Here is a 25,863-nt window from a genome sequence, read left to right as displayed (position 1 = left end):
CTAAATTAAATCTAGTTTTTATTTTTGGGTTTTTGTCAACATGAACTGTAATTATTAATTCTAGAAATATCTTTGGGAAGAATATTTTCCTATTTTCTTTTTACTTCACTTATACTCCAAGGAAGTTTAGGGTTAGAATACTTCTTTATTTACTATTTTCTTTACTTGTACATCAAGTAGGTTTAGGTTTAGTTGGCTATTATAAATAACTCCTTATATAGTTCTTTATTTTTTATCATGTAGTTTAGTTCTTTGCTTAGATCTTGAATATTTTTTACGTGGTATCCGAGCAGTTTTAATCTGAAAAGAACTCTCTAACACGAATTTTGTTTTTTGAAGCTCGTACTCAAAAATCACCATCACATTTTTTTCTACTGTTCATCTAAAACTACATGGTAGAAACCAATTCCATTGTTCCAACTGAACTAAGCAATTTCATGGTTCCAATTGTACTAGGCAACCCAACACCACCAATTATTATCCACCAATATAATTTTGTGTTTCCTACCAATATTACACTAGATGAGACAAATTACTCATTATGGTCTCAACTCATGGAGATGTGTATTAGCATTCACAATAAAGCTAGATATCTCACCGGCGAAGCAAAAAAACCTATACTCAAAGATCCTAATCTTGGAACATGGATTATTGAAGATCACAAAGTGAAAAGCTAGCTTATTTACTCAATGAGTCCACCACCAATGCAACGATATATTTGTTTTCCCACAGCCAAGGAGATATGGGAAGCTGTATCGAAAACCTTCTATGATGGATTAGACAAGACCTGTGTTTTTGAATTAAACCAAAGATTTTCTCTACCAAACAAAATGGCTGACCAGTATCAACATACTATAATGAACTTGTGGTTATCTTTTAGAAAATTGATCATATGACTATTTTGTAGGAAGAAACAGTTAAAGGTGTAGTCCAATTGCATTCTGTGATGGCTAGGCTTCGAGTCCATATTTTTCTAAGCGAACTGGATTCTGAATTTGATCAGGTTTGTGGAGAAATCTTACAAAAGATCCAAAACTTGATTTGGAAAGCACATATGCATATGTCAAGAAAGAATATCAGTAAACACAGACAATGGGAGGCTCTCGTTGAATCCTGAAAGCACTACTATGCTAGCCAATCGAACTTAGCAAGGACCATCGTCTAACTCCCTAAAGAATCGAAGCAATCAATCAACCAGAAAATTTGACATTTTGGTATGTACTCATTGTGGTCAAACAAGTCAGTTGAAACAGAGATGTTATGAAATCATTGGCTATCGTAAGTGGTGGGACTTCACAAAGAAACCTAGAAAGAAGATTGTCGGAAAAGCCATGGTGACATCCATAAAAGAAAACCAATCAAAGTTTATGGCAAACTTTATAGACAAATCGTAGCCTATGATAAACATTGCCCACTCAAGTATAGGTGGTAAGGCATCCGTATTCTCTGCAACTTCTAAGAATAATAAATGGATTATTGATACAGGTGCAGCTGACCATATCACAAAGGACTTTAGTCAGTTGCAATCAGTCCTCCTTTCTTCTTAATCTATTATCTCCACAACTGATAGTAGTACATGTTTTGTTATCGGACAATGATCTTATCTAATACTCTTACATTGAATACAATTCTTGTTGTTCCATCCCTTAATGTAATCTTTTGTCTATTAGCCAAATTTCCTTAACTCTTAATTGCACTGTAACTTTTTAGTCTTCATTTTGCATTTTTCAAGACAGTCTGAATCAGAAGATTCTTAGTTATGGTGTTAGGCGGGGCAAACTCTACTATTTGGAGTTAACAGAATATGGGAGACTGAAATTCAACAAGGCAAATCTAACTAGTAGTAAAGACGAGGCTTGAGCAACTATATGGTTATGGCACCGAAGATTGGGACATCTTTCTTTCAATTATCTTAAGAAGTTACAACCACATCTATTTTCAAGTTTGAATGATTTGGATTTTCATTGTGACATTTTTGAACTACCTAAGAGCCATCGTATTTCTTATCCACCAAGTTTAAATAAAAGTTCAAAACCTTTCGTGTTAATTCACTCTAATATTTGGGGTCTTGCAAAAATTTCTTCTATTTCTAAAGCTCATTACTTTGTTACATTTATTGATGAATGCACTAGAATGAATTGGGTATCTCTGTTTTAAAATAAAAGTGATATATGCACAACATTTTCAGAAATTTTATACTGTGGTAGGCACTCAACACCAAAAGCAAATTCGTGCTCTAGAAACGAACAATGGTACTAAGTATAATGGATTTCTTAACGAATTTTTGAGCCTTCATGGGATTCGTCATCTAACTTCTTGTACTTATAATCCACAGCAAAATGAATTGGTGGAGAGGAAGAATAGACAGATATTGGAAGTGGTTCATGCCTCTTTCTTTGGCATGAACATGCCTCAGTTTTATTGAGGAGAAGCTACTGTAAAATCCGTTACCTACTTTATTAACTAAATGCCTTTTCGAGTAATAGACTTTCAAACCCCCTAACAAAAAATGAGATCTTTACTTTCAATTCCCCACCTCCCTAATCTTGAACCACTAGTTTTTGGTTGCACTGTATATGTTCACACTCCCAAAAACTTGCGAAATAAACTTGATCCATGTGCAAAACGATGTGTCTTTGTTAGCTATTTTGAATTTTAAAAAGGGTATAAGTGCTATGACCTTCAAACCCGTAAATTACATGTAACCTTATATTTTTTTTCGTGAATTAGAGCCTTATTATTTAGGGGGAGTTTTTAGACCATCTCTTCAGGGGGAGAGCTCTAGTGAAGAGAATGCATTACAACAAAGTGGTGGAGGGGAGGAAGTAAATGAACGTTTTGGGAAAAGTGTTCAACAATGTTGTGATAGTATTCCTAAAATTGAGAGTGAGTTAGTTGTTCATGCAAATGAATTAGGTGCTTTCATTATAGAGTCGTCAGAATTGCCCATGCCTACGCCTACACCATTAATTGAAGAATCGACCTAGAATGTTCTCCCTTTGGCAATCCCAGATCCCATATCTAATAAGGTAATTTCGAATCCCATATCTAATGAGTCCCATGAAATTTAGAATCCTATATTTGATGAGTCCCATGAAACACATGTTCCCATAGAAAGAATAGTTCCTAAATATCCAAAAAGATCAAATAAAGCAGTTACAAAGAAACAATATGAACCTGATCTTAAAACCAAGGTCAAATATCCAATTAGCAACTACGTGTCCTCTCATAGATTGTCTGAATCATATGTACTCACTATTAATCAATTATCCACTATATTTATTCCTAGTAGTTTGTAAGATGCATTAAAAGATCTTAAACAGATCAAGGCGATGAATGAAGAAATGGAGGCTTTACAAAAGGATGCTACTTGGGAACTGGTTCCCTGACCCGAAGGCAAGAAGATGATTGGATGTAGATGGGTATTTACAGTGAAACTCAAAGTAGATGGCAACATTGACAGGTATAAAGCAAGGTTAGTTACAAAGGGGTATACGCAGAGGTATGGGGTGGATTATCAAGAGACTTTTGCACCAGCAGCCAAGATCAAACAATTCACATTCTCATATCTATAGCAGCAAATCGAGATTGGCCTTTATAACAATTTGATGTTAAAAATGCTTTCCTTAATGGAGACTTAGAGGAAGAGGTCTACATAGAGTTACCACCAAGAATTAAACACAGTTCTTTGTGTAAAAGGAAAGTTTCTAAACTGAAGAAGTCATTATATGGGCTGAAACAATCACCTAGAGCTTGGTTTGGGAGGTTTTCTTCTATAATGAAAGCATTTGGTTATAAGTAAAGTAACTCTGACCATATTCTGTTTGTAAAACATAAAGAGGATAAGGTAATAGCTTTAATCATGTATGTTGATGATATGGTCTTGATGGGAGATGACCCATGCGAAATGAAAGCATTATGGGGAATATTTGGCTGCTAAATTTGAAATAAAGGATTTAAGGCAACTTAAATATTTCTTAGGGATTAAGGTTGCAAGATCGAAAAAATTTTCCTTTCACAATGAAAATATGTGCTAGATCTCTTAACCGAAATTGGATTACTTACTTGCAAATCAGTAGACACGCCCATAGAAATGAATCACAAGCTTGGAATTTTTTCAAATCAAATTCCAACAGATAAGGATCGTTATCAGCGGTTGGTTGAGAGATTAATTTATTTGTCACACATAGATCGGATATAGCTTATGCTATAATCGTAAGTCAATTTATGTATGCACTAAGTGAAGAACATATGAATGCAGTATATTGAATCTTAGGATACTTGAAGAGTGCTCCGAGCAAAGGTTTGTTGTTCTCAAAAAATGATCTCTGACATTGAAGGATTTAAAAATTTTGATTGGGTAGGTGATCAAGCAACCAGAAGATCCACATCTAGTTATTTTATTTTCGTGGAAGGTAATTTTGTGACTTGGAAAAGTAAGAAGCAGAAGGTTGTGGCAAGATCAAGCACAGAAGCTGAATTTCGAGGTATGGCTCATAGTGTATGCGAATTATTGTGGATTAGGAGTATTCTGAAAGAGTTGGGAATTGAATATGCAAAACCTATGAATCTTTATTGTGATAATAAGACAACCATTGGAAATTGCACAAAATATAACATGGTCTCACCAAGCATGTTGAAATTGATAGACATTTCATTAAGGAAAACCTCAATCAAAAAATTATATAATATCCATTTGTCCAGTCTAAAGGTCAGTTAGCTAATATTCTTACGAAAGTAGTTTCAGGGAAAGTGTTCCATGGTGTAATTGACAAGTTGGACATTATTGATATCTATGCTCCAACTTGAGGGGGAGTATCAGTAAGCTGTAATTATTAATTCTAGGAATATCTTAGGGAGAATATTTTTCTATTTTCTTTTTACTTTGCTTGTACTCTAAGAAAATCTAGGGTTATAATACGTCCTTATTTACTATTTTTTTACTTGCACACCAAGTAGGATTAGGTTTGTTGGCTAGTATAATTACTTTACTTGCACACCAAGTAGATTTAAGTTTAGTTGGCTATTATAAATGTTATAATATGGTGAGTCTTAGAACTCAATAGTTTGACTTGGAGTCGCCATCAATCTTTTTGGTTTAGGTGTGATTGACCACCTAGGCGAATCTATTTTTTTATAAAGTCCTAGGCTTGACTTAAGCTCACTAATGATAGGTTCTATTTTACGAAGCAAATTGGGTTCGGAAGTCCTTTACATGTAGGGAAGGTATTAGCACCCCACAACACCCATTCAATTAGTACCCTGTCAATTATGTGCCCTTTAAGCCTTATTAAATAAAATCTAGTCCAATGTTTTAATTCTATTTCCCTTTCTTGTTGGTAATTTATTAGTTTTTCAAAATAAATAAAAAATTCTTGATATTTAAAATTTACCAAAATAGCCCAAACGCTCATGGTAAAATTTTAGAAAATTATCTCACTTAAAAATTTTCAAAAAGCCACTTTTGGTTTTCTTGATATTTCATCATTAAAAAATTTATTTATTTAATTCTATAATTTTATCTTTTAATTTATTTCTTTTTCTTATTTTTATTTTATTGGTTTTTCAAAATAAAAATCCTTGATATTGAAAATTTTCCAAAATTTCCCAAATGCTCATGGTAAAATTTTGAAAAATTCTCTCACCTAGAAATTCTCAAGAAGCCACTTTTAATTTTCTTGAGATTTCATTATTGGAAAACTTATATCAATTATGTATTAACTCCTAATTTTGAAAGACAAAATAAATAAATAAATAAATAAGTATAAATCATAAAAAAAATAATTCAAGATATTTAAAAAAAACAATAAAATAAAAAAAATTACAAGAACTCACCTAATTGGGTTAAGAAACCTAAAATGAAAATCAAGCTATTCGGTCAAAAGTCACCCCAAATAAATTAAAGTGAGCCAAAATAACAAGAGTGGGCCGGGTCAATGACATTTAACCCACAAACTTCTTCTTTATAGTTAACACAAAACTACGTCGTTTTGCTTATAGTCTAAAAGCTCCTTTTCCCTTCTTTTCTTTTATTTCCCACTTCTTCTTCTCTCTCTACTTGAGAGCTTCTCCCTCTAAAGAAAAGAAACCTTTAATCTTCCCAGATTCCAGACACCGGTCACCGCCGTCCACCGTCATCGGCAGCCATTCACCGGCGACGGAATTTTACCAAATTTTCTCAGAAAAATTCTCTCAGTGCTCTCGTCCGTTTAATCGAAATAGTTTCTTTAGAAACTAGCCGATTTTCCTAGATCTAGAAAAATCGAAAATTTCAAAACTCCAAAAACTCGTTTTTTTTTCTTTTTTTTTTCCACCGTAAAAAATATGAGGCTTGGCTATATTTCTAGCCAATGTGTTGCACTTCTACTTGAATTGGTTTTTGAGTTTCGATTCCATCTTAATCTCTTTTTAAGACTTGATCTAGAAGCAGGATTAGTATAAACATATCTTATCTTTTATATTTATCTTTCCTCTTTTCTTTTTTATCTTCTTGATTTTCATAGTTTTTTATTTTTTATTTAGAATTTGTTACACTCTGACAAATTATTTTTAATCAAGTAGTTTAGTTCTTTACTTACATCTTGAATATCTTTTATATTTTTATAATTTTTTTTTATTTTTTTGGTACATGGATCGTGGTTGTTGTGTTTTTTTTTTTTTAGTTTCATATGGCGTTTTTGGGTGCTCATTTTTTGTGTTAGCTGTTTCTTAACGAATGGTTTGTCTTTTTTTTTTTTTTTGGCTATTCTCCTTCGTTGTGTCATTTTTTGCGCTAGGAGCGGACCGAAGAGAGACTAGGGGAGTGTGTCACGGGTCTGAACCGCGCCCCGTGATAAGTGGCTGTAGCCAAGGGCTCAAAAGTGGTAGAAAACAGGAGACGTAAAAAAGCAACTGCCACGGCATTTGGCTTACCTCCCTTTTTTTCTTTTTGTTTTCTTCTGCTTTTTACTTTTTCTACTTTTTTTATTTTACAATTTTTTGTATTTTTATCCTATAAACTTAAATTAATATTAAAAAAAAAATTCAAACTCTACTCTTTAAATAAAAAAATCATACATCAAATAATGAAATAAATACTCAGATTATTTTAATCTTTCCTTTAAATTGTCCTAAAATAAAATATGATGGCTACAAGTAGCAGGTAAATAAAATATATAAACTAATACACCTTTTTTTCCTAAATCAAGGCTTTAATAGACACAAGTAAAAATGATTACCAAAAAAACTTTTATGCACCATTCCTTCATCTGCTACAAGAAATTTAAGACAGTCCTTATGATGCTTCACGATGAAACTATAACCTTTAAAAAGTTTTCATGCTTTTGCCGCCTAGAGTACCATAGGTAATTTCAAACCTCAAAATATAGAACCAGATAACCCGTTGTGCCCCAAATTAAGAATGCTCAAGCTTTTCAGTTCCCAAATTTCCTGAGGAATTTTCCCTGAAATCCAATTACTTCCAAAGATCAAAAAACAATACATCCAAAGATAAAACTTCTGAAATCTCTTCTGGCAACTCACCCGATAACATATTGTGGTCTGCCAACAGTTTGTCTATAGCTTTTGCGTTCTTGATATCAGATGTAATTGGACCTTCAAATTGATTGAGAGATATGTCAATCATAGTAACTTTTGGTAATCCCCATATTCCAGTCGGCACTGTGCCTGAAAGCGAGTTGTTACTGACGCTAAACCACTTTAAAGTGGTACAGCTAGCGTAAGTCGCCGGAATTTCACCAGTGAACCTGTTCTGAAGCATGAAAAGCCCTCTCATGGTTCCTTTCTTGCACATGTCTGGAGGAATTGGACCGGTCAAGAAATTTTGTGATACATCGATGAAGTCGAATTCAGCCCAAGAACCTATCTTTTGAGGCAGAGGACCAGTCAACATGTTGGTGTATAAAGACAGATTCACCAGTTTTTTGAATTCACCCAACTCCGCCGGTACTTCACCTGTGAACTGGTTTTCAAAGAGTTGCAGACTTACCAGGTTGGACAAATACCCCACTTCTGAGATATCTCCTTCGAGATCGTTTTCAGAGGCATCAAAATATTCCAGGTTTGTCAGATTTCTGAATCCAACAGGAAGTTTTCCTGTCAATAAATTGCGGTAAAGCTCAAGCTGCCAGAGTTTGTGAAGCTTTCCAATCTCGACCGGAATTTCTCCAGATAAATAATTGTCTTGGAGCTCTAAATCTATAAGATCAGTAAGATCTCCAATTGCCGGTGGAATCTTCCCTTCAATGCTGCAATTCGCCAAATAAAGCCAATTTAGCTTCTTCAACTTCAGAATCTCATCAGGAAAGGGAGTTCGGTCGAAAGGATTGTCCCCAAGGCTCAGAACAACAAGATTGGTCATGTTTTCAAGTGATTTCCATGGAAAAGTACCAGAAAATCCGCTGCCATTCAAATGAAGGTACTGCAATTCGCTGAGAGCAGATATATCCGGAAAAGAACCCGTAAAAAGATTGTTTCCAAGATCCAGATATTGAAGCTTTACACAATTACTCAAGTCTTTTGTGATTGCACCATACAGTAAATTGTACCCCAAGGAAAGCTTATCCAAGGATTGAAGCTGGCATATCGAATCCAAAGGAAGAACCCCCCTCAGCTTTTGACTTGAAAGCTCAATTTTCTTAACTGACCCCTCCGCGTTGCAAGTTATCCCATTAAAGCTGCAAACAGAATTGGCAGCCTCCCATGAATCAAGAACATTGGGGGTGCTTGATTTATTAAGAGCAGATTTCAGGTTCAGCAATATTTGGAGTTCATCAGATTTCACGCAGAAGGGTAAGGAAAAACAGAACAAGAGACATAAAGACAGAACGATTTGTAGGTAAGACAAGGAGGTTGACATATCAGAGATCGAAAATGTTAAAAAACGGAATTAGAAGAGAAGAGAGAGGCTTGAGACGTATTGTAACGCATTTTTTTTAAAGAGTTGTTATTTATTACGGGAATTTGTAGATAAATTTTGCACATAAGTGTAATACTTATTATTTAATTTTAATTTTTTGAAGAATATTTAATTTTAAATTGAATGTTAATAATAGCGGCACCAACAAAAATGCTTACTCTTTACCTTTTCCTAATCAAAGCTTTTTGTTTTGTCTTTAACCACTTTATTTTTCACAAAAAATGGATGAGTATTTCTCTTATTGTTATTTTTGATTTAGCAACCATGTTAGGGTTATTTTCAAATTTTCATACCAATACTCCACAACTAATTAAGGGAGAGATTAGACCCGATTGTAGCTTTTCTATCCAGAATCAAATTTTAGACGAATGTGTGGAATATAAAAATATATTTTTTTATAAAAGCATTCATGAACTTTCATTGATAATTAGAAACACTTTCATAAATATATGTTATTATCATAATCAATTGATGTCTAGACTTTTGTCTACCATAATGCATTACCTTGACTTAGGCGTCAACCACGAAATCGATCCTCTCATGCATATATAAAGAAAATTAAGATTCCGTTTAGTTGGTACATTTGCTAATTACACTTTTGTTTCATAAAGCAAAAAATATATTTAGATAAGAAAAATAATAAACTTTTAGAGGAATATAACATTTAAAATATAAAAATATACAATGTTTTGAAAAAAAAGATTAATTTAAAAATTAACACCTAATGAGTTGTTTGGCCTCAAAAATGGAGTTTGGATAAATTGCATTCCACTTGCGCACTTGTCAAATTCCATATCATTTCACAATTCTACCAGGAAAGTACTTGTCAATCTTCATGCGATGTTTCTTTGTGGAAAAGTGTGCAGGGACTTTGCCTACAAAGATCAGTCCATATCAACGATAATTTCATAACTTCGAGTACAATATAATAAAAATAAATTTCATTTTGCATAAAAATATAATAATAATTTCCTTATTTATAATTAAATATTTATTTTAAATTAAATCTTATATTAAAATTTTAAAATTTAAAAATGGTAACAATATCGACAAAAATATTTATTTTTTTCTCTTTTCCTAATCAAAGCTTTTGTTTTGTTGTTAACCGCCTCAATTTTCATAAGAACGGGATGAGTATTTCCATTATTATTATTTTTGCTTTACCAGCCACGCTAGAGTTATTTTTAAATTTCATACCAATATACCACAATTAATTAAGGGAGAAATTAAGCTCCATTGTAGCTTTCATATCGAGTATCAAGTTTTCGAGGAAAGTGTGGAATATAAATATATGTTATTTTCATGATCAGTTGATGTCTAGACTTTTGTGTAATAGACTACATTATTGAGGAGACCTTGACTTAGGCGTCAACCATGAAATCGATTCTCATTAATTTTTTCCATTTTATTTTCGGTGTTGGAGTGCATTTAGGTCCCTCTAGATTTCAATGGCTATCCTTTATTAATTTTTTATTCGAGATCCATTTGGTTGTTAGTTGGTGAATGGGTGTATGTGCCTTTATTTTTTTATATTCCCCTCACGCTGATTCCAAATACCAATTTTTGAAATTATTTGCAATTTGCTTACAATTCAAATATTGGTCTAAGTAAAAGTAAATTATAAAAATGTAACTATCATATTTCATTAAAAATGGGTGAGTATTTTTGAAAATTAAAACATCTCAAAAGAATGAATTCAAAAAACCCTACATTTTATTAACAAAATGAAGACATATATATATATATATACAAGGTTTACTTGCAGTGCAAGAAAAGTAAATATCACAAAAGGAAGTATTTTAATATTAAACTTCTTTGAAGTGTAAGTAAAGTAAAAGTTAATAAGGAAAGATTCCACAGAAAATAATCCTTATAATTGTGTGTATGAGAATGAAAATAAAAGATCTTCCAATACTCCCCCTCAAGTTGAAGTAAGAAAGGTAAAAATGCCCAACTTGACCAACAGTTTATGGAACTAATTGTACTTGAGTGCATTAGTGAATATATTAACCAATTGGTTCTGTGAAAAAAAAGCCGAGTAACAACAGTCTGTGACTAAATGTGCTATCTATGTGCTTTGTTTGTTCGTGGAAGACTAGATTGGCTTTGATGCAAATAACATATTGGTTGTCACAGAACAAGGGAATTGGAGTAATGTGTGTCACTCTAAGATCTCGCAAGAGTTGTATTAGTCGAATGATCTCATTAATGGTGGTGGCCATGGCTTGGTATTCAGCCTCAATGGAAGAACGGGAAACCACAATTTGTTTTTTGGATCACCATGAGATGGGAGAAGACCCAAGAAAAATAATATAGCCAATAGTAGATCTGCTGTTATGGGACATCCTACCCAATCTGCATAACAATATGCTCGCAAAGACAACGAACCATTTGAAGGAAGCAAGAAACCTCGTCTTGGGGTTCCTTTGAGATAATGCAACACCCTATGAGCAACATCAAGATATGGTTGTCGTGGGGCATGCAGAAATTGGCTTAAAATATGTACTACATATTTAATATCTAGACGAGTGATGGTAAGATGAAGTAAATGACCTACTAGTTGACGATATTGCCCGGATCAATGCAAATCTCACTAGAGTCGAGTGAAAGCTTGTGCTGTTGCTTTATGGGAAAGTTGGCTAGCTTACAGCCTGTGAAACCACTCTCGACTAAGATATCAAGTACATACTTGCGTTGGCTTAATGCAATACTTGCTGGAGATCATGCCACTTCAATTCCAAGAAAGTATTTAAGTTTGCCAAGATCCTTGGTGTGAAACTTTGCACCCAAATAATGTTTTAGCTTAGAAATGTGATCGAAATCTGTTCTTGTGATGATGAGATCATCAAAATATATGAGAATTGCAATAAAAGATCTTCGATTATGAGAGAAGATGAACAAAGAGTGATTTGCATCTGACTGCTGAAAACTAATGGCAAGAAGAGAAGTGGTAAACTTGTGATGCCAATTTTGAGATGCTTAATGGAGTCTATATATAGATTTCTGAAAACAACAAACCCGTTGCTCTCCCTGTTTAGCAAACCCTTGTGAAATCTTCATATAGACTTTTTCCTCCAAGTCATCATGTAAAAAGGTATTATTCACATCTAGTTGATGTAATTCCCAATGCTTAATCGAAGCAAGTGCCAATAAACAGCACACAGTGACCAATTTGGCAAGAGGAGCAAATGTTTCATGAAGATCAACACCCTCAATTTGAGTGTAACCTTTAGCAATAATACGTGCTTTGTAGCGTTCAATACTTCCATTTAGTTGATATTTGACTTTGTAAACCCATTTTGAATTGATAATCCGTTTACTAAGGGGTAAGGGTTGTAAAGTCCAAGTATTATTTGCTTCTAAAGCGAAAATTTCCTTCGCCATGGCTTCTCTCGAATGCGCATGTTTGAATGCTTGAAAAAATGAGTTTGGCTTGTTTGTGAACGAAAAGGCTGCTAAGAAGGCAGTGTGATTGATAGAAAATTTAGAATAAGAAATAAATTGTGAAAGAGGATGTATCGTTAAGTTGGCCGAAGGAGGAGATGAAAGTGGCTTGATGCTTGAAAGAGTGAGAAAAGGGTGCAAAACATAATCATAACCAGACAAAAAGCGTGAAACTTGCTGTTGTCGTTTGCTTAAAATAATGGGAGCTTCTGAAATAATATTTTCGAATTCATTGACCAAGTTAGAATCAATTGGGTAAGATGAAGAGGCTATTGTGGTTGACAAATCAGATCTAATTGACTCAAACCCACTACTAGCAAGTGAAAAAGATTCATGTGGATCGGTGAAGAAGGTGGACCCAGTCGTAGCAGACCCATGTGTAGCTGTTGGCAATGTGGGTTCATCTATTATAAGCCTGTTGTTATGAGACACAGGCCCTATTAGGTTAGTAGATGGGTTGATGCTTATAGATGACTCACTATGCCCAAGATCGGTGACATTGGGCACTACATGGTTGAACGGTTATCCAATGTAGTAGTGTGACCCAAATCAAGTGGCTATACAATTTTTGCTGCTGAGGAATTTGCAAATGAAAGTATTTATTCCAAAAAATGAACATCCCCCAAAACATAAATCTTCTTATTTGTAAGATCATAAATTCTATATCTTTTTTGCTCGCTAGGATACCTAACAAAAACAACTAATTTAGCACGTGGGGTAAACTTTTCGCGCGACTTGCTATTTAAAAGCTTGTAACAAATACATCCAAAGCTTATCAAATGGTCATATGTAGGACTCTTTCCAAGCAAAACCTCATATAAAGTTTTATTTTGTAAAACAGAAAGTGGCATACAATTGATCAAGTATGCGGTAGTAAGAACACATTCACCTTACATGAAATAAAAAGAAGTGCTTGAAATCGTAATGCTCGTGCAACTTCTAAAAGATGCCTATGCTTTCGCTCAACAACTTTATTTTGTTATGGTGTGTCTGTACAGCTAGATTGACGTTCCATGCCATGATCAAAATAATAAGTCATTTAATCCTCATGAGTAAACTCTAATCAATTGTCCATATGTAGAATTTTAACTTGCAAGTTAAACAGTGTATAAACCCAATTGAAAAATTGCAGTAGATATGTTTTGATTTTTGACTTGTATTTCATGAGGAAAACCCATGTTGCTCGACTAAAATCATCCACTATAGTTAGGAAATAATGAGATCCAGAGAATGATTTTGTTCTGTACAAGCCCCAAATATCACAATGTACTGAGTCAAAGGCATGCATAGTCTTATTTGTACTGATGGGAAAAGATAATCGCATTTGTTTTGCATTACAACAAGCATCACAAAATAAAATCTTCTTGCGATCAAAAGAAATAGATAAATTAGGAACCAGAGGAATGCGATTTACTGGTAAATCCCTAAATATTGATGCCATAAACTTGAATTAATCGAATTGCTAGCTATCAATGCCTTTTCCCTTCTCATCGGCTTCAAGTAATTAAGACCATTTCGCTCTCTATGCATTTCAATTAGTTTCCTTAAGGGTAAGTTCTGAATCACAAAAAAATATGGTCAAAAAGTTACTGTACAATGTAAATCACGCGTCAATTTACTAACAGACAATAAATTAAAACAAGAATTGGCAATCCCAAAGACTCACTTAAGGATTAATCTTTTTCCAAGGATAACTTGGCCCAAGGCATAAACCTCTATTATTTCACCATTAGGAATTTGCACTGATGGTATATTGGGTCGAGATACCACATTTAATAAAGAGTCTATATTGTGGGTTATATGATATGTGGCTTCTGTATCAACAACCCATTCATTTGTTTCTTACCAAAAAAATTAGAGGCCGTTATGTTTGCAGATGGGTTACCCGTTGGTGTTTCTTAACTACCTAGTAAAGCTAGTAATTGCTGATGTTGCGCAGAAGTCAAACTTGGGATTGGTGATCCAACTTCATCCACAATGGCGGCAAAAGTAACTTTAGAAGACATGTTTATAACAATGCCACCATCCCATTGAGTTCTGTGGGTACACAATTGATCACCACTAGTTTGTTTGCCACTTTTCCTTCCAAATTTGCACCAATGTGATAGATAACCAATCATCTTGTAACAATTCTCTTTACCATGGTTCGACCTCACACAATGGATACAAGATGGAAATTGGCCACAACTCCTATAATTGTTCTTCTTTTATCACAATTCATTTTCCTTAGTTAGCAAGGCAGTAGCTTTAATGATGGGTGCAAGAGTTGTAGCGATCGAACGTTGCTTCTCTTTTTATGCTACACTAGCGTAAGCTCTTCCAAGAATTGGCAATGGATCAACACTCAATATTTGTGATCGTACAGTTGAATATTCTTCATCAAGTCCCATCAAGAAATTAAAAACCTTTTCTTCTTCATGCATAAACTGCATTCTTTTTTCCGCACCACAGATACATCCACAATTGCACAACGAGATAGGATTAAGACCCTGTAACTCGCCCTAAATGATTTTTAATTTACCATAATAGCATGAGATCGAAGATTTCTCTTGTTGTAAAGAGGCTATGGCATGCTTCAACTTGTAGACTCTTGGCGCCACTCTTTAAGTAAATCTTTCTTCCAAATCTTCACATATTTCTCTCACAGTTTCAATAGGAGCAGCACTGCCTTGAAGCTCCTTAACAAGTGCATTTGTAAGCCATGAAAGAACTACTGCATTACATTTTATCCATGATTGTAAATCCGAGAAATCAACATCTGATTTTTTTATCGTTCCATCCACAAAACATGCTTTGTTTTTGGAATAGAGCTTGTTCATAAAGCTATGCTTCCATGTGAAATAGCTATCTCCACTTTCACTGAAAGGGTGCGTCATAAAAATTAGGCTTGGATGATCAGACAAATGCAAGTAGTACGAAAAAGAGGTATCAATGGCCTTGCTTTGACTAGCACTCGCACTCGCCACCAATTCTTCAGTACTTTTCCCTTTGTCATTGTTTGCATTATCTCCAGCCATTAAAAAAAAATCTGGGTTTTGTAATCTACTCTCATACCATGAAAAATAAAATATCTCAAAAGAATGGAATCAAAAAACCCTACTTTTTATTAATAAGATAAAGACATATATATATATATATATATTTAAAATTCCTTGGAGTGTAAGTAAAGTAAAAGTTAATAAGGAAAGATTACATAGAAAATAATCCCTAAAATTGTTTGTATGAGAATGGAAATTAAAGATCCTCCAATAATTTTTGACATGACATTCAAATACATCTTTTTCATATGTTGATGGCTCTATTAGTTTTTGATGATAATAAAACACTCCAATTTATTTGTGTCTAATACTTTTACTTGAGTGTGTAGGAAAATTAATATATGAAATTAATTAATTAACTTTTCAAAGAGTATGTCAAAAGAAAAAGAAGGATAAAAATAACAAGATGTAACTGTCTAACAAGGAGGAAGCCTATTGGTGAAGCAAAGAAGAATATTGGTTAACCAAGTTTCAAATTGGAGAAATGACAGGTTGAAGAGTTTGAGAAACAGAACCAACTTAGTCGACCAAGTCAGTCGACTAAGTGCTTTCTGCCAAGATCTACAAACCAGAAACAAAATCAACTTAGTCGACCAAGTCAGTCGACTAAGAGCTCTCTGTCTGTAATTTGAACCAAAGCACTACAAGACAGATAAATGACTAAAACTCATCCTTAACTGTTTTCGATGGCCATAAATTGTAAAACTACCATCAGAGTTGCATCTCTAAGTATAAAAGGGTCTTCCAATAATGAGAAACAAGTTTTGAGAAGCCTTGAATGAGATTTGAGCTATAGAAAGTAGAAAAATCAAAAAAGCTTCACTGCACTTGTTTGCACTTAAATGCCTACTCTTTGCATTTGTATTTAGCACTCAATCTTGTACCACTCAGATCAACTAGTGATCATAGGTACTTTTTTTTACTACTTTTTTCGTATTCTTAGAGTGAGGAAGTTACTCTAAAGGGTTATTCAAGCTTGGGATAACTTGATTGTTCTAGGTTGTGGTTGAGCCTTGGAAAACCACTTTGGGGTTTTAGTTGAGCTCGTGAAAAACTAGTGTAAAAAGTTTTGGCTGAGCCTGTTAAAAGCGATTGTAAAGCTTGTGAATTTCACCGGTCTTTAGTAAATTTGTGGGAAAATCCTTGGTTGGACAATCAAGGTAGTGGATGTAGGTCTTGGATCGAACCACTCTAAATTGCTGTGCATCTTATACTCTGTTTTTATTTTCTTAAGTTCTAAAAATTAGTTTTCAATATTGTTAAGGGCCAAATTATGTTATTCACCCCTCCTCTAGCACATATTATCGGGACCAACATATGTAACCTATATATATATGCCTACTGCCAATTAATTATAACAAAGTTTTAGTATAATTGTTTATTTTAGGCATAATACTCAAATAAATCTCTAAACTATTTAAAAATATTTAAATAAGTCCTTATTCTTTTATTGCATTTAATTAAGGCCCAATACTTTTAATTTGGATCAAATAAGTCTTTATAACTAATGATTGACTAATTGCCATTAGTAAAAATGACATTTGTCATTTTATATTTACATGACACTAACATGGCATTGATGTGGATTGTGAAAAATGTCACGTGATCATGTTATAGTGCTAAATTAACATGTCATGATATGCCAACATGTCATATCATCATCAATTATGATATTTTAGTATTTCATGTCAATGTCAAGTTATATAGAATAACCGATAACATTTTGTGTCAAGCCCAACTCTATTATATACTTGCCATGTCATTCATGTATTTGATAGCATGTTTACATACTTGGATGCCTCGGAGGATCGTTAAAAGTCAGTATTGTACCTAGTGGTACAATTAAGTCGATTAAAATCTCGAACTAGTTTGAATAGAGATTTAGGATGTATTTGAGAGTTATTGAACCTTAGAATATTTTAATATGATGATTCAGAGTTTGAGGATTAACTTGGAGTCAAATTAGGAATTTTCATAACGAAAGGGCAAAATGGTCATTTTGCCACCCGAGGGCAAAATTAGAATGTTGGACTAAATTTTTGACCAAGTTTGACTAATTGGAGCATGATTTGAATTTTAGAAGTGAAAATTTTCAATTTTGAGCATAAGGGCAAAACAGTTATTTTACGTGCCCATAAGGACGTAATCAGAATTTTTAAAATTTTACACCACTATAACACTTGTCAAGCCCATGAATTTCACCTATTATCATTTTATACTTTGGATAATTAAGAAATTATATGTGGTGGTGAGCAAATGCTTAATTGTTAAGTTTTTAAGCATGGACCAATCACATGGTGACACATGTCAAGTTTTAATATTTTTATAATTGCCTTTATAAGCTCAACTTAAACTCTCCCATTTCATTCTTCATGGCTGGCCAAAGAAAAGAACAAAGAGAAAAGAATAAAAGCAAACCCTAGAGAAGAAAATCCAAGAGAAATTTGTTGAATTTCAAGGAACAAAACAATCAAAGGTAAGATTTTTCAATTTTAGCTTAAGATCTACCTTACCCATGCTTTCTTTTTCATTTTCTATGGATGAAACACAAGTTTCCATGAGGGAATACATGCTGGCCAAACTTAGGGAGAGAGGTTTTGGTGATGAATTTTGCTAGATTTCATGATATCTTAGTGTTTTTAGTTGTTTGATGATGATTGACATGAAAAACAAGCAAGAAAATCACATGCCTTTCAACAAACCTCTTTGGCCGAATTTTATAGATGACATGTTGATGATGAATTTTGTTGTATTTCATGTTATTTAACTCGTAATTGATGATTTATGGTATCGGATATCGAAATCGGAATGAATTTCGGTTACGGTGAATTAAGTCATAATTAAGCTCATTGAGGTACTTAGGTGTATTTGGAATATTGGAAGTGAAATGAATATATTTGAAGTTGAATAGGATGTTTTGGTTAATTCAATAGTGTATAGTTCGAGTTAGGTCAAATACAAATTCAGTCTGATCATAATTGAACCCACGTAGAACACCGTCTTTAAGTGATTATTTGGATAATTCTCATTCAATTTCATGCATTCATATAGAGCTTGAAATATTTTTATAACAGTTTGGCACAAATATATTGAATTACGTGTCGTGTATTATGTATAGGTGGTGAGCCCTCTAATAAGGGTAAAGATATCATACCTGAGGACCAAGAATAGGAATACTCCAAACTCCCGCTATGGTGAGTAATAGACTTTTTATCTTAACTATCTAAAGTTGTTTCTACTCGTTTTTATATTTTAAAGAATAATGAGTTTAAATAGTAAATTATTATGTTTTAAAATTGAAGTGTTGGTTAAATGAAATGAGTTTTATAACTTGTTTTGAAATTGAATACTGGTTTTGGAAATTGAGTAAGTAGAGACTATATACTCGTGTTTTGATATATGGTTTGAATTGGTGGCTTATGACAATGTGATGGCATGAATGACTAGATTTGTGTTTTGTGTGGAATATATAAACTGTTTTGTTTTCCCGTGACATAGGCTAGGTAATATCATATTAGCCATGTCATATTGCCGAAATTTTTATTGATTTGGTGGGATAATTGATTAGCTTACTGCAATGGGCAGGTTTTCGTGGACCAGCTTATTAGAGGGGCACGGTAAACCCCGTTATATTTTACCTTAGTATGAGAGGCGCAGAGGGTATCTCCTATATTTAGAGTTCACTTCACGCCGAACCACCACGTGAGGGTGAAACTCAGTCAACGTTAAGGAACGACTACAATTTTAAACGTAAAAACATGTTTTATGTGTATATATCGTTTTAACAGTCTTGGCGGACTCGGTTGGATGCCCAGACCAAGGTGTCACCGAGTATGAGTTTTGGCACAAGCCAAGTTTTAAGAGAGTCATAAGCCTTGCTGATTATTTTTGATGAAATGTAATTATTTTATATGAATTGAAATGAGTTTTGAATGTTATGAATTATATTATGATGTGATGATTTAATTGTCTCCATTTACTCGGCTTTAGATGTTATAGATGAATTTTGCTTACTCACTGGGTTTATAAAAACTCACCCATTCTTTTCACCCATTTTAGGCTCAGGACAGTCTGTAGACAGCTGATTTTGTCGAGGATTGCTTTTGGATTTGCATCCTTAGAATTCGAACGTCTACAGTCTTGCATATTTTCAGTTATATCGAGGCCCATATGTCATTGTAGAATATTTTTGTATATCTGGTTTAGTGTGCTATTATATATATGAATTTATATATGAATTTATTTCACTCTTACGCTACAAAAATTATTTATGCAAGATTCTATAAATATTGTTTATAAGAAAATAAAATATTTTATTTAATATTTTTATTTAGTTTGATAAGCCATAATTTCATTTTAAATGAATGATTTAGATTACTAAAATTATATTTAGATAATAAATGTATATTTTTCGATCGTATGCTGTATTTTTACCAAGTTTCAAAATTTTTGAGTAAAAATGATCAAAATACCCCTGTACGATAGAAATTACTTTTTTTGTTTGTTTTGATTTAAAAATAATTTATATTCCCTTAAAAAATGATATTTAGTAACTATTGCTCACAGGGGAGATGTAAAATTGATGCGAGAGCCTTGCGAGGTTTCGGTTGACATTCCGGGTAATGAATGTCTATCGAGACATCGCGGGGGATGTCACGGACTCGAAGGGAGTACCGGGTTGTGACATTTTGACTAAGTTAATTATTAGTTATAAGAACTTATTTGACTCAAAATAAAAGTATAAGGACTTATTTAACTTAAAAGAAAAATATAAAAATTTGATTGAACGTAATAAAAGTATAAAGGTTTATTTGAATTTTTTTAAATAGTTTAGAAGTTTATTTGTATATTATACTTTTATTTTATATCTTCACAACAATTTATTTAATTCAACCTAATCTTATGATACAAAATATTACATAGATAAAATATCAACTTTACCATTGATTGCAAGATTTTTTTCCTGAATCTGTTTGCAATCTACTCTTAAAGATGAAAGGTCAAACGAGGATGATGCAATGTAAATGTCAAAATAATTATCACTTAACTCAAAGGATTTGTTTAATTTTAATGACAGCCTTCCAAAATCTATATAATTATTAGTGATCTTATAAAAGGAAATCATAAAACGTTTAAGATGAATGATAAAGTAACTAAATGGATTTAGAAATGACAAAAATATTTATTGGAATGCTTTTCCTTCCGTTATCACACCAATTTTTTAACAAAAAATTAAAATTTAAAAAAATTCTCGGAGAAAAAACGATGCCAAGCGACGCCCCTGATTGATAGAAAATGCTAACCTGATTTCTTTTCTCAACTGCGAATGCGTGTGGGTACCTCAAAGTTGTATTATTAGCTTTTATTATTAATATGGTCTTGGAAAACAAAAGGCTTACACTTGACAACACCTTTTTGACCAAGAAAAATTGAGCAGAGACCTTGACAAAATTGGCATCAATATTCCATTCTAACCCTATGTATAAGTTTGGACGTATATGAATGCATGATAGTGCCACATTTAGAGATTTACACTATAGCTGATGGAAAATACAGAAAAGAAAAAGTTGAAGAGAAAATAAAAGAAGAGAAAGAAAAGTTATTTTTCTTTCCTTATATTGGGTATGAAGAATGGAAAATAAAGTTTATAAGTGTGAAGAATAGAAAATAAAGTAAAAGAAAGAGTTCAAGTGTCATGAGCTAACCTTGTATTGGACTTTGACGGGATAGAATTGCATAGGAGATTAAGTCTTAAGTACTCACAAGGAAAATGTCTCCTTTCAAACATTGTAATGGCTATTGGTGAAATACTTATAAAACTTCATAATTTCTTTATAGGAGTAAGCAGTTGGTGGATTATTGGACTGCCTTACTAGTAAAGGTATGTTTGTTACAAATCATCTAGAGCTACCCCTATGACCAGACGATGGGGTGTCTTAGTCCGTTTGTACTCATTTCAATATTAATAAAATATTTTTCTTTATGTGACCCAAGTGGTTACGTTTATAGCATTCGGTATATCCCATGATTTTGATATACGTTGCCTTAATCTAATTTTTAATTATTATTGATGTTTATTCAGATATAAACGAGTTATTGGTTAGCTTGCGTGGAAGCATCCACTTAAACATCATACGGATTATCGCATATTTAAACGAAAGAGCGTAGTTTGTAACTCTAAGTGTTAAATTATAAATAAGATATTTGATTCACAGGAAAGAGTTATTTTCTCTAATTTTTGAAAAGATTTAGAGTTGAACGGAAAAGAAATGTACAAATTTATTTATTTTCTTCTGTTTTATTTTTCTCTCACTAAACAAAGGAAAGAATGGAAAAACATATTATTTTTCTTAAAAACATATTATTTTTCTTTCACTATCTTCCTTCCTTCCTCTTTCCCTCATACCAAACATACTTAATGAAAGTATTAAGTAAAGTTTGTGAAATTTTTAATTAAAAATTTTAAATATAAATTAGAATTAGAATTAAAGTCAATAAATTGATGCCATCTAATTATATGGAAAATCAGTCAGTTTGTGAAGACTTTCTTTGGTAGAGTTCTTTTTTATTGAGGTTGTGTTTATTAACAATAAAATCAAAATTATATCAGTAATGAGGTTATCTTTTTGAAGAACTTAACTAAAGAAACTCTACCAAAGAAACTCCTCACAAAGTTATATGGAAAATCTTACTGATATAGCTATGAACAATTGAAAATTTTATTATAATTTTGATTAAGGATATCATTAAAAGACATTAAAACTTATTATTAATATTCCTTGTTTTTTATATGTATAATACATTATATAAGTTTTATTAATTTATCGGTTTTTATTTCAAATTTTTTAATTAATCATTTTTAATTGAGAATTTCATGAATTTCTTAAAATGAATTCCAACTGTTTTTGCCTTCCATGTACATGGTAAGCATTTTTAAAATTAGTTAGTTTTACTTAATCGACAATTAACTATCAAAATATGCCTTCAATTTCTTTTCTAGTTTTTATGTTGAGAGCTAGGTTCAAAACAAGGATCTGTAGGAAGTTTTTGACTTAGTGGGGAATCTCATCAATCAACTTACCGTAAAAGAGATATATTCCAGACAGATATGTAAGGGTTCTTCCCTTGTGAGAGTAGATATGATTTTGAGAATAATACCAGAAAGATTATTATGAGAAAGATCAATCAAGCTTAAATAACCCAGATTGTAGATGCAACAATGGAGTCTATATGATAAAGAGAAAAATAACTGCGAAAACCCATTACAGCAGTTTGGGACAGTTTCCTTAACAAACAGTTCTTGTTTTCATTTTACTTTCATGACAATGAAGCAATGATTGAAAAACTCAGAACTTTCAACCCAAACTTCCAGCCCACAAGCATAAACCAAAATGATAGCTATCATATCATTATTAATATGAAGATCAAAAAAGACAAACAAGAAGATGGGAGTGACCTTCTCACCCAATCATGACTAATTCTTCCAATTTCTCAAGATTCACGGCCTTCTTCAACAGCGTCACTCCATGTTATTTTTGCTCCCTGAAAATTTGTTGGGTTATTTATTTGTACATAACAGGAATACGGCAGTATAAAGAGACATTAAGTATATTATACCGAGACGATTTCCATTCTACGTCGGATCTCATCCTCCCGCTTTACTGCTCTTTTTGTCTTTTCATCAAAAGGAAAATCAACAGCACTCCCAATATCTTGATTGTTCAATCGCAATGCCCTCCTTGCATCACCCTCCTCGAAGCCCAAGCATAATGTTGATAGAGGTGGCAAAAACAAACAAAAAAAAAAAGGCACAATAAAAGAAAAGGAACTGAATGCGACAGATGGAAGCAAAAGATGAGCAACAATAAATTTGGGTTAACCACAATTAATTGCTAGTAAGTTTTAATAATATCTCAATGTATTTGAACCTTTTTAACCTATTGATATATTTTATTTCTATTAAATTTAACCAATATCTTTTCGGTAAATAAAAGTTGCAATAATACAGCAAAATAAATCCAGTCTCATAATTCTTGGTCTGTTAGATAAGTCAGTAGGTGCTCCATTTTATTATCTCATTGAAGCCAAACTTAAACCTGTGTTCAAGAGATAGCTGTTCTATGCTGATGAGGGTCTATAGGTTATTCAGAAAGAGAAGCAGCGGCGGTATCCCAAGACTGACCAGATCAACTCAGGAAAATAAGTGACAAATTCTCCTCTTTCTTTAGTATAGAAGAAAGATGGAACAACTGGAACCAGATATCTGAAAAGAGCTAACTGCTTTGGACTATAATTGACTAACCAGTAAGAATTTTTCTAAATTCATCAACCGACCAATATGATATGCCACTACCCCTTCCAACAACTCCAATCTCATATGTCTACCAAGAAAGCATGCAAAAGAGATTAGCTTAACATTGCAATCAACAGCATTCTGACTACTAGCCAGAAACATAGAAATTGTATCACAGAAACAATTTTGCAAAATACTCGCAGTGCAAGCTCTGGCTGGCTACCAGCTTGAAGGAGTTTAACACATTAAAGAAAAACAATGAAAACTACCTAAAGCTACACCTAAAACTCAAGGATTTAGCTATTTTAGTACTCAATATGTGGCAAGATAACTCTATTTAATAGAGTTATCACTAAATATGCCAAAGATATTAAGAAAAATGACTTTTACTTTATGATACAAGTTATGGATGAGAACGATCCTATACTTGAGGAATCCTATGACGAAAGTGAGAATTGATCACTATCCACTTGAGTGAAGTGAGAACACTTAAAGATTGTGGGTGAGGCTGATACGCCACTCATAGATAATGTTAGTGGTGATCAATCATTATTTGCCCAAGTAGGGTGGGACCACTCAAAAATTGTAGGTAAGGTCGATGTGCCACTCACAAAAGTGCAATAGGAATCCCAAGTAGGGAGGATTAAATCATTACTCACATGAATGGGGTGAAGACCACTCATAAGTAGAGAATGTGATGATCTAATAGAAAGGTTCTATAGATTAATGCTTATCAGTCTATGTTTATGATTGAATGTTTATTGATGATATAATGTATGTGAGAAAGTGATGAATGAATGCTTGATTTACTTAAATCTAGCCTAGAAGATAGTCCTGTGAGTTAAAGGGACATAAGGAATGGTTTTATGCAAAATTTTACCTAGAAAAGTGGGTTATATGCTTGATGTATCAATACATGAAAAACATGAATCGATACATTTTGGACAAAATACGAGAGAAGGCATTCTATGTAAAATGTATTGGTAGATTCTTTCCAGAAATAAGTTTTCAAGTGCTTTTCAAAGGTTTTCCAAAATTAAATGGTTTCCAATAGTTTATGCAAACTTGATTTGCATGTAGTTCTATTTAAATTGAGATTAAATGTAATGTTTCATGATCATAATGGAAATGAAGAAAGATTTACAAATCATTTGTGTTCACAAGTGCATGGTTATGAAAAGCTCTCCCCTTTGGCTTGTCCCCTTCACCGTATCCTCTCACAGAGTCTTTGTGACTCACACATTGTTTTCCTTCACTATTTTAGTTGTAAATCAGTGATAACACTTTCTTGCTAGTAGCCAGTGTCACAAAGGCGTGATCTGTTCCCCTTTTGGTAGGTGATTTTGCAGCCAGTTGCAGCTTAGAGGTTGAGTCATGTTACACTGATGAGTCGGTCCTTACTTTATGTTATGTTTACGGATATTGAACATGTTTAGGATGATGTAGCCAATGTTAGCATTTTATTTTATAAATGTTAAGGATAAATGTGTAAAGCTAGCTCTAGAGCCTATATGGGCACCCGAGGGTGTTGATGAATGTTATATGGTACAGTGCATATGTTTATGGCACTCTAATAATGTATGAAATGTTTGCTTTTACATTGCTAATGTTGAGAAGTTCCATAACTGTGTATAGTTGCCTATGGAAGCATGCATATGTTTGATATTGTATGCTATATGTATGATGAATATGGTTAATGGGCTTATTTATGAATGAATGAATGTAAAGAGGTTTGCTTGGTCTTAGTGAGCTATACCCATCTGGGTCCATGCGCCAATCATGTCCCACCATAAACAGAATGTGACAAAATTGGTATCAAAGCTCTAGGTGTTAATGTAGAAGTCTTAATAAGCAATATACCAAGAGGGGAAAGGCAAGGTGAATTGGTATTTAAAAATTCTTTTGAAAACTAAGTATAAAAATCAAGACTTTTGCAACCAAAAATTTCTTCTTGTGTTAAAAACAAAGTGTGTGATTTTACTAAGCAAGTTTTCAATAATAAATGGAAAAGAAAAATAATAAATCAAGGTAAAATATTTTTCTAAGTCAAATGCAAGCAAAACATAAATAATGAATCCAGGTAAAATATTTTCCTAAGCTAAATGCAATCAATAAATCACAATGCGGAAAAATTAAAAGCAAGGCACAAGATTTTATAGTGATTCAACTTT

The 25,863-nt window shown here is 33.0% G+C and overlaps 2 protein-coding genes, 2 long non-coding RNA genes and 1 pseudogene across 4 annotated transcripts; 2 read left to right on the top strand and 3 right to left on the bottom strand.

Moving 5' to 3' along the window:
- The first annotated feature begins 392 nt into the window (after nucleotides 1-392).
- Nucleotides 393-1,394, top strand: LOC148761335 (uncharacterized; annotated as a pseudogene).
- Nucleotides 1,395-7,065: 5,671 nt separating this feature from the next.
- LOC148761334 (receptor-like kinase TMK2) lies at nucleotides 7,066-8,939 on the bottom strand. The gene is made up of 2 exons (XM_088809331.1): nucleotides 7,522-8,939; nucleotides 7,066-7,442 (listed from the first exon to the last, which is right to left on the bottom strand). The coding sequence occupies exons 1-2, from the start codon at nucleotides 8,855-8,857 to the stop codon at nucleotides 7,357-7,359; spliced, it is 1,422 nt and encodes a 473-aa protein (XP_088665457.1). The 5' UTR covers nucleotides 8,858-8,939; the 3' UTR covers nucleotides 7,066-7,356.
- A 5,716-nt stretch (nucleotides 8,940-14,655) lies between these two features.
- On the bottom strand, nucleotides 14,656-15,378 carry LOC148761333 (uncharacterized). The gene is made up of 2 exons (XM_088809290.1): nucleotides 15,007-15,378; nucleotides 14,656-14,862 (listed from the first exon to the last, which is right to left on the bottom strand). The coding sequence occupies exons 1-2, from the start codon at nucleotides 15,376-15,378 to the stop codon at nucleotides 14,656-14,658; spliced, it is 579 nt and encodes a 192-aa protein (XP_088665416.1).
- Nucleotides 15,379-17,775: 2,397 nt separating this feature from the next.
- Nucleotides 17,776-19,346, top strand: LOC148761332 (uncharacterized). The gene is made up of 3 exons (XR_016028069.1): nucleotides 17,776-17,875; nucleotides 18,518-18,593; nucleotides 18,985-19,346. It is a non-coding gene; the product is annotated as an uncharacterized LOC148761332 (long non-coding RNA).
- A 3,196-nt stretch (nucleotides 19,347-22,542) lies between these two features.
- LOC148761331 (uncharacterized) lies at nucleotides 22,543-23,149 on the bottom strand. The gene is made up of 2 exons (XR_016028064.1): nucleotides 23,017-23,149; nucleotides 22,543-22,941 (listed from the first exon to the last, which is right to left on the bottom strand). It is a non-coding gene; the product is annotated as an uncharacterized LOC148761331 (long non-coding RNA).
- Between the last annotated feature and the right edge of the window lie 2,714 nt (nucleotides 23,150-25,863).

Source organism: Theobroma cacao, chromosome 8 (genome assembly GCF_053813885.1).
Source record: "Theobroma cacao isolate CCN51 chromosome 8, ASM5381388v1, whole genome shotgun sequence".
NCBI classification, from domain to species: domain Eukaryota; kingdom Viridiplantae; phylum Streptophyta; class Magnoliopsida; order Malvales; family Malvaceae; genus Theobroma; species Theobroma cacao.
The sequence above is the reverse complement of the archived record's forward strand: the minus strand, read 5'-3'. Positions and strand labels throughout refer to the sequence as shown.